We start from the raw sequence: 9,982 nt of genomic DNA on the forward strand, positions 1-9,982 counted from the left end.
GGTCTCTGAGTTACAAATGCAGATGCGGAAGAACCAAGGATGCGTTTGTCGGCGTATGCAAACAAGACGGCGCAGGTAATTTAACAAACGTAAACGGTTACGTGCCACAATAACATAATTGTGTCTTTTCGCAGCTTCGCTGTTAAAAACACATGTTTTCTTCCTTATTGTTAACGCACTTTGACTAACTCAAACAACGATAATTGAAAACACAATCGTCTTTGTCGCCCAGAAGAAAAACTATGTGCTACTTCATAAACGTCGAGTTGACAAGCTGTGTGAAAGTCCGCGAGACGAAGGAAATGAACGTGACGTATTAAAGTAACGAGAATTCAGATGGGAGACTGTACCCAACCTGCGAGACGTGATGGGGGACAGCTCCCGGTCTTCAATTCCGCTCCCTCCATCCTGCGTTTGCTTAGATGCAGCGGAATCAGCGCCAAAGTCGCGACGATCCATTTTGCTGAGAAACGACGGACTACAAAAACTGGGCAACCTAGGAAAGGGTACAGGGACCTGAGCTGGGGGCCTCGGCATGGGGAAGGTGGCTCTCCATGCGGGCGAGAGAAGGGAAAGATGTGGGAGCAGCAGAAATTGGGTAATGGTAAGAAAGTTTCAGGCAGGGGTAATTGAATTCTATAGAGCGAAGGAAAGAGGAGAATTGAGCGAGATGGAGGAACGAAATTCTCCAGGGAGGAATCGAGGCAGAAGAGATTTTTGGGGTGGAGATGGAGATTGGAGATGGAGATTGAGAGCGTGAATTGAAGCAAAATAATTTTGTTTGAACACAAGGTCTCCAAAGTTTGTCATCCCCGAAGCTTCTTTTTCAAACACCAATATTGTTCACATTTCCTTCATTTTATTATTATTATTATTATTATTTTAATGCTTTAGCTTCCCTTCACGCCCATAAAATCTTCTCATACATTTTACTCGTCCATTTGCTCTCCTACTATCTTTTTGGCCTTTCCTCCAAGGATAGGTCTTAGTAATGAAATTGGGATTTAGAATCTAATGTAGCTTTCATTCTAAAGTTTACTCTTCTCCAAGTTTCACTCCTCTCTTTCATGCTTTCCTCACAACAACTTGCTTTTCTCCTCTTTCACTCCGAGTCCTCCATACTATCCCTTCTCTCTCTCTCTCTCTCTCTCTCGTTTCCGCCCTCTTTCTCTGCACATCGAAAATTCAACCACATTAAATTCCAAATTGCCTATAGGACAGGCCCATTGAATGTAATTTACCTTGTTTTCCACGCTTTTTTACACTTACCATGCTCTAACATCTAGTCCTTTTTACAATCCAGGCTCCACGACATCGGACCCGCCGCTATTTGGCACTCATAGCCTGCCATCGCAACTCCTGGCCAGTAGGGCATCTGCCCACTTCAGCTAGAATTGCTGAAAATCCGAACGGTATTTCGCAACTGTAACTAATAATCGCAAAGCAGTGGCAACTCCAACCATAGGGCGTTCGTCCACTTGAGCCAACTGCCCGCGTGCGAGTCCTTCAACGTGCCCTCCTTGCTCCCTCGCAACTTAGGCCACGGGTAGATGTGCCCATGGGTGGGTGGGTGGGTGAGTGGGGGAGGAGGAAAGTTATAGTAAACGTTAAATGTTGGTTTTCGTAAGCACTACTCCAACTTAGTACTTCCTCTTTAGTAGACTTTTTCGCAAGCCCTATTTGTATTTTTTTCATAAGATATTTGCCAAAGTCTACCATCGTACTTTATGCTTCTTTTGTTTAATAGACTTCTCCACATATCCTATTACTCCTTTATAGAGAACGTGTTATAACTTATCTTGGAGACTCAAATGGGGATTTTTTTAAATATTTAATCTCATACTATTTTTCAGGAATCCCCTCTCTTGATTTGTCTATCTAAAACAAAGATGGAGTGCCCATGAGCATTCATGCTCTCTTGCTTCCATTGCCAAAAGTTGGCTTCTTTTGCTTCAAGACCTTAACTCTATGGATCTTAGCTTACAAAGACTACGCAAAGCATATATATTAAGCACCCAAAAATCCAAATTCTACCTTGTTTCTTCTATTTTGCATTGGTTGCACTTACAACATTCTCGCATATTTCTATCATCAACTCTTCTATCAACAAAGGAGCATTCCTTGGATGTATTTGCATAAATTTGATTGAAGATAGCTTTTCCATTCTCTCTTTTAGCAGCTACTACTCCCCAGCAATTAATTGGAGTTTGACAAGCTCAAACTATTATCCTGATAAAAGAGAGAGAGAGTGGGAGGACCTAGTCACAAGCAGTGGAAGGTGCTTTCTAGTTAATAAAATATTAAAGCCTAACAGTGTGTAGGGGACGTCAGTACAAGGCTGTGGGAATATGAAATTACTATCCTAGCCATAAGCCCACATATTGCAATCTTTGTGGGGCCATTGTGTGGCCACATTACTAACTACATGGGAATGAACTCGTAACATAAGTGACAATGGTGTGATGTCAATGCAACTAAACACAGAATAACATAAATGGGATGGCAATATTGGGAACTCATTGTCCTTGGATGTCTAGCCCCTCTCATGTAAGTGCTTCACAACATTGGTACATGTAGTTTACATTCTCAAACCCAGCAAATCTAGACATCATGTCTGAGGTTGGGTGAGATGATTAAACTTTATGGGAAGGCCTTTGTGAATCATCTACATCATTTAAAATGATTCCTTTACACGACTAATTCTTTGACTTCGTAGTTGCTTTTTTCCCCTCGATTTACTTAAGAAATAGAGAGTTAAGTCCTTCAATCTTTAACTAATGATGCGAAATTCCCCCTCTTATTTCTTCACACTTTTAAGCAACAAAATAAATCCCCGCAAGTAGACAAAAGGTCTTGTCATTCCTCCCATGTGAAGACTACATGTAATATATGTGGGTCTACTTCCATGTTCTATTCCTTTGAATCAAGTCTTGTTTTTTAGGAGGGCCATTTTCTAGAGTGCTAAAAGCGCTCCCTAACAAAATGCATGATTTTACATGCCATAAACCAATCCCATGGGTAACTAGTCATTTCCATCCTTTTATAAAGGAAAACCTAGTTCTCAATCTCTTCCATGCTTTTTGCCTCCCAACCTTCTCTTTAAGGAGGCTACTACCACTCCGCCCCTTCTCAAACAACAAAGCTAAAAGGTGATGTCCGCACTTTCATTTCATCCTCCTATATCCTTTTTCATAACCATTAACAAGATGGATGTAAACTTCTTCATTGTTTCATGTCCTTATAATTTTTTGTGTCCCTAACAAACATACCGAGTACCCACTAGTCATTTCCATCCTTTTCTAAAGAAAACCTAGTTCTCAATCTCTTCCATGCTTTTTGCCTCCCAAGCTTCTCTTTAAGGAGGCCCCCCCCCTTCTCAAACAACAAAGCTAAAAGGTGATGTCCGCATTTGCATTTCATCTATCATTTCCCCCTATATCATTTTTCATAACCATTAACAAGATGGATGTAAATTTTGGCACAAAAAACAAAGTAGAAAATCAATACAAATCAAGAAAAGGTGCACGTACTGGTTAAGTTTTTTTAATGCACTTTGTAGCCACAATGAGGTTAACCATTCAGACACGTATTGTGTGATGTAAATATAATTGCCCATATTTCATAACATTTTCCTACTGAAAGGCTTACACAGGTGTGGCTACACATGAGTTAAATGAACAATATGAATAATATATCTACATAACAAGACATATTTAGTTGTTTTTTAGACTTGTGTATTATTTTGACTATGAGATAAGTTTGTCAAGGTTGTGTAATTTAGTTCATTATGCTTTGCTAGTGTTTGAAGGACTTCCCTATTATTGCCCATGGAGTAATTCCAAGTACTTGGTTGTGCTTTCTTAGTTATTCTTATTGATTCTACAAGGTGGTTCTTAGATATTCATATATGGCAATGTTCGTACTTGTCTTCTCCATGCATGTGTGGCATTTGTCTATGTGATTATAGAGAGCTACTTGTGTGGTCGCAGATCTTTATCAGTTTATGTGTCAATCTGTTGTGTATGCAACTTCATCGTTTCGTATGAGTCTTTGCAGGGCTGATAAACTTCTCTTGTATTGTTGCAACAAACCTGGTTGGGTTGAGAAACTTCATCATGTGTCTTCCTCTCAATACTATTTTTGGTTTTGAATATTATCTTGGGTCTCTGCAAACTTTCCATATTGCATGTGAGAATTAACTTTAAATTTGAAGAGAGGTTTAATGCTTTAATTTCCAACAGCTTGTATCAAAGCAAGTCAGCTCATAGGGAGTGAGAATATTGTGAGGATTCATTGAATCATCTAGCCAACCGATGATTTACAGAGTTGTGTGAACACTTGCTTCAATAGTAGAAACCAAGTTGGATACATGGTTGGAAACTTCTAAGTCTGGGCTACCCGAAATGTCAGTAGTGAAGTTTGATGGAAGAAACTTTCCATCTTAGTAGCTGTTTGTATGCTTGCTTCTTATGAAGAAAGGTTGGTGGGGGGTTGTAGCAGGGATAGAGAAGAAGCCTTCTAATAATTAGGGACTTGAGAAGATGCAAGCTTAGGAGCTGAAGAATGAGGATTGCTAGATTGAGATTTGGGTATGGAATTATTTCATCACGTGGATACTTCCAAGATGGCACATCAAAATTGGACCATGCTTGAGACTCTATTTGGCTCTAAATTTAAGAACTCAAAATTTTGTTGAAGCAATAATTATTTGCTCTTCAGATGGGAGAAGGAGAGTCCTTATCAACACGTTTGAACAAGATGCAGTCCATCACGAAGCAGTTACAAGTCCTGAATGTTCAAGTTGATGATGACGACAAAGCGATCCTGCTCACTAGCCTACCTCTAAAGTACTCTGAGATTGTCACAATTCTCAAGTTGAACTCCGACTCTTTAGATTTCCATGATGTTATTTTCATGCTTTTTAGTGAGAAGAGAAGATCATAGATCAACATTGTAGGAAAGGTTTGATGATTTGCCACTCTTGCGGATGTGATGAACATGTGGATAAATTCTTCTACAAAAAGGCCTCCAATCTGAAGACAAAGTGTGTATCATTGATGGAAATCAAGATGAACATGTTGCGAGATTAATACAAGAAGGGCCACCTGTGGTGGTCAACTTGGAAGACAATTATGCTTTCTAAATCTCATGATAGAGTTCAATTTCTACTCCACTTTCATCTCAATTTTACGGTTAGGTTAGTAGATAGTAGTGATCCTCTTATTAACTACATGCTAACGAACACTGTAGTTTTTTAAGTAATTATTAACTACCTATTAAGTAGTTAGCAGTCTCAAAATATAGAATGCTAAGTAGCTTTATCCCTATTTCCTTTATGATTTATATTGCTATTTAGCATGTTAATTACCACCCATCATGTATTGCTGCATTCATGCTAACTAGACTTGTGGTATACTAACTAACACTTGTTATAGGCCAAATCAGGAGAGCAACAGGAATTCATAATTACATATATATGAACAACTCATCAGACTACAGTTGAACTCAAGGCAGATTACTATCAGAACAAAGTCTTTCATCATGGGCGACGTATTTTCCTATTTCTTTCCCATGATCATAGACATTTTATTTCTCAAAATAGTTAAGTCTCTTTCCGGAGTACTGAAGGTATGAACCAACTACAGGATCGCCAAATGTGTTACAAGAAAAATTAGACCTACAACAGGAATTCGTAATTACAAATATTATATGAACAGAACATCAGCAGACTAGAGTCGAACTCAAGGAAGATAATTACTATCGGAACAAAGTTGGACTGCTGTTAGAATAGAACTACATCAGGAATAATCATCTTCCATGAACATACATGCAATGCATGAATCAATTACATCAAGAATGAGTATGCTATAGTAGTTATAACTCCCACATGACCCATGACCTCCTAACTATTACTTATGACCATACTTAGCTTAAGACTTAGCCTAGGTGCCTAGTTAACCCTCAACAACACTTTAGTATGGTAGCTTGGAACAAGAGACCAAATCCGAGCTACATTGGCCAATCCATGAGGACCAACTGCTCTTTATTGATTTATTTCTTCCTATAGTATGCTAAGTTTGTTATTGTTCAAGTATGTCAATACAAATCAATGTTGCAACATCATTGCAGGCTGAGAAGCACGGCACAGGAGGGAGTGTAGAAGGTAAATTGCCTAATGAATAGGCTAGGGTGGGTAATAGAAGTCAGGGTGTAGAGGAGAGAAAGAAAGCAGAAGATACCTTCTCTACATCTAAACAAGGTATACCTAGACTTCACAAGTCTCAGGATACTAAAGAGGACACAATAGGGACAAGAGAGGATGAATTTGAAGATCAGCTTGATGTGTCAGACCTCGATGCCCTAGTTGTGATGTTGCAGTTAAATGCATTGATTCTCCCATTGTGAAGGGTGGGATGGAGCCGGAATTGAGCATGTTGATGATAACATTGTTGTGGCAAGGATTACGTTGAAAAATATAAGTCGCCCAAAAATTTTGACAAGTGCAAGTGACATTGAAATGGTTGATAACCTCGTGAAAGATCTCGCAGCTGTAGATGGATATTTTCAACATGGATTTCCAAGATGACTCTCCCCTAGGTCACCTACTAAAAAGGTTGTTGAGGAAGAAGGGAGTGTGTGACACTTGGATCATGGGATATGCCTTTGAGGCATCTTGGGATTGTTCCTGCCATATTAAAATTGCTCTCTCTCTCTCTCTCTATCTATCTCTCTCTCTCTCTCTCTCTCTCTCTCTCTCTCTCCAAGTCCCTCCTAACCCTTTGTGTGTGTGTGTGTGTGTGTGTGTGTGTGTGTGTGTGTGTGTGTGTGTGTGTGTGTGTTCCTGCCATATTAAAACTACTCTCTCTCTCTCTTTCTCTCTCTCTCTCTCTCTCTCTCTCTCTCTCTCTCACACACACACACACACACACACATAGTCCCTCCCAACCCTTTGTGTGTGTGTGTGTGTGTGTGTGCGTGTGCCTGTGCATATAACTCTCTCCCCCCCTCCCCCCCCTCTCTCTCCCTCTCTCTCTCTCTCTCTCTCTCTCTCTCTCTCTCTCTCTCTCTCTCTCCCCTTTAGCAATTGTACATGGCCTGTGCTTTGTAAACTCAAAAGCCTTGCATTCTATTTTTGCATGATGGGTTTTGCAATCATTGGCCAATTAATAATGATGGTTTAGGGTTTGTGCTCCAGTTTTGTGTAAGAAGAAGAAACCATTAAGAACAACAATACTTCTACGAAAGAAGAACAAGCAATGCATTCAAGTCCATGCTAATCACATATTTATTTGGTGAATCGAACCCAACATTACAAAGGACACAATACTCCAAATTTCTCCATGATATTGGTGTATGATACATAATTGCACCTAGAATTATGTTCCAAGGAAAAAAGCAAATAAATAGTTTTGCTACATATTTGGGATTTTGGGAAATGTTCTCTTGTTGCCGAAAATGACTTGCAAATTGTCATATGAAAGCATGGGTTGGTGTATGAACATGTTCGCATTGGCATCCATCCCAAACATGCGGAGGTACACAAAATACAAATGCTTGCATGCAAGGAATGCCTTCCCCTCCATCACTCGATCCTTGAAATCCCAACAACTACTCTTGGCACTCTAGAGTTTTCAGTCTCTATCTTGAAAACTTCATGTTTCAAGGCTATCAATACTATGTGGTCGTTTACTATTGCTTCTAGAGCAAGGGCAGAATTGATCCTTGTAGCTATAGCTTTCGAGACTCCCGGTCGATATCTTGGTGCAGATGCATTTGAATGACACTCTATCGGTGCCTTGTGTAGAACAAATCCTCTCGTCTCTAGGGAGTTTATCTCATTCTCAGTGTTCCACGAGCTACTGGCCATACTTGCAGAACCCTGGCCCATGAATTTTTGATCGAGGAGCATATATTCCAAGTATGGTCCACGTGGTCATTATAGAACCAAATGTATTGCCTTCGCGAGCCTACTTGATTGCTTGGTTGCCCTTGCGAGGTGGACCACTCAATCATCCCCCAAAGGGATGGAGCTGGCACTCCTACTGCTGTGTTCTTGATATTTTTCTTGCACTTTCCTTGTCGTGCCCCTAGCCATCCTTGACATTGCACTCTACTGCGTGGTGGAATCCTTCTAATTGCCCATACGGTATTGTGAACTTCAGTCTCCACCACCTTCTCCAAAGATGTATCGACCATCATGGGCTCCTTTTCCAGTTGTTCCACTGTGCTTTCAAAGTTGAGTTGTCTTGCTCCTTTCTTGGGATGATGGTTTGTTGCCATAAATTCTGGCCTGTGAGTGGCATTTTCCTCCTCTGTTGTCACCTTATTGACACTTACGAGCCACTGTTATGTTGTCGCCTCTAAATTCAAGCTCTTGATGCAAATAGGAGTGCTGCTTATGACACCCTCCACCATCTTCCACGTTGCTGTAGGGGTTGGGCTTTTCCCTTGCTGAGCTCGCCTCGCAAGTTTCTCTGCACTAGGGTTGGCACCATGGTACTTCCCTCCAATGAATGCACGTCTCTTGGTGCTTTGCAACAACGCATTGGACAAGTCACTGGCACATGCATCGTACAGATTCAACATCCCCTTGAATCCCTTGGCAGCTAGCTAACTTGCATGTACAGGCTCAGCAAGATTTGTTGTGGGCACGTGCGATATGTCCTCTGTGTCCTATCAAGAGTGAAGTACAATGAGTGGTCCGTTTGCAAAATTTGGTCAGAAAATAAAATTTTGTGTTTGTGAATGGATACTCACACCGACAAAGTGCTTTCGCCAATGCGGATATCGAACATGCCACCAGCTCAGCCAACAATTTAACAGAGGGATGTTCGAATCAAAAACCTTATGTGGGCCACGAAGCCCGAATGTACCTTTGATGTGTGGTTGCATCCTCCTCTATCGATGCACACCTCCACAATCGGCACAGGTGTTTGTGCTCTTCTTAGAAGCTCCTATGCACGTACTGGGAGGTGTGTATCTGTGGCCAGTACTTGGATAGATACGATACACACTCTGATGGCCATTTGGGCGACCATGCAAGGATCATCTCGAGCAGCCTCCTCTAGGAGAGTTACTTTTCTCAGAGATTGGAGAGACTCTCCCTTCTTTGCTGAGACTTCTACAGGGTTGAGATGGCATTTTCAGCCTCAGCCTTGGTTTCTTTCTACCTCATTCCTCTGAGGTGTTTTTATTACATGCTTAGCATGGTGTATTTTCGCACAGAGCTTGCTCTAGCGGGTTTCTTTCTTACTTAATAGAAGTCTCTTTTTTGAAAAAAAAAAAAGGGCCGCGTAGCAAGGTTAAGAAAAGGGATAGGCAGGGAGTGCAAATAAGTTTAAAGTAGGGGTATTTAGAAGTAATTAAATTAGGAAGAGAATAAAAGAAAAGGGGGGGGGGTTTATTAGAGTAGGGTAAAATTAATGAGACATGGTAAAAAAAGGAAAAAAATATTTTAAAAGATTAAGAAGGAAAAATTAGGCAAAATTAGAGAAGGGAAAAAAGGGGGGGGGGGGCTAGGGGAATATAGGAAAAAGGAAAATTTAGGAAAATAGGTAAATAAACAAAAGGAAAAAAATAGGGAATTTAGAAGAAAGGTTTTAGGGAGATTAGGGAAATAGGAAATTAGGGACAAATAAGAGACTAGGAAAAAATTGGGCAATTAGAGAAATAGAAAGGACAAAAACAAGAAATTAGGAAAAAATAGAAGATAGGAAAAAATTAATAGGGGGTTTAGGAAATTAGGGGAAATTAAGGGGAAAAAAGGGTTGGGGGGTGTAAATGAGAGAGAATGACAAGGTGTGTAAATGTAAAGGGGGGGGATTTTGAGAGAGAAGGTCAGGGCGAGGGGGGGGGGGAAAGGAAAAAAGGTAAAGTAACTATAAGGTGAAAAGTGAATAGGAAGTGTGTGTGTGTGTGTGTGTGTGTGTGTGTGTGAGAGAGAGAGAGAGAGAGAGAGAGAGAGAGAGAGAGAGAGAGAGAG

The 9,982-nt window shown here is 40.6% G+C and overlaps 1 protein-coding gene across 3 annotated transcripts in view; it reads right to left on the bottom strand.

Moving 5' to 3' along the window:
* The window catches only part of LOC147887986 (uncharacterized), a 34,424-nt gene extending 33,694 nt beyond the window's left edge, over positions 1-730 (bottom strand). For all 3 annotated transcript variants that reach the window (XM_087393831.1, XM_087393830.1, XM_087393829.1), the window contains exon 1: positions 356-730. In XM_087393831.1, the coding sequence (XP_087249957.1) occupies positions 356-537 (182 nt within the window). In that variant the 5' untranslated portion in view covers positions 538-730. The remainder of the gene's footprint in view (positions 1-355) is intronic.
* Positions 731-9,982: the final 9,252 nt, after the last annotated feature.

The sequence above is a fragment of the Dipteris shenzhenensis genome, chromosome 22 (assembly GCF_047967505.1).
Source record: "Dipteris shenzhenensis isolate YYH24624 ecotype China chromosome 22, Dip_SZ_1.0, whole genome shotgun sequence".
In the NCBI taxonomy this organism is placed as follows: domain Eukaryota; kingdom Viridiplantae; phylum Streptophyta; class Polypodiopsida; order Gleicheniales; family Dipteridaceae; genus Dipteris; species Dipteris shenzhenensis.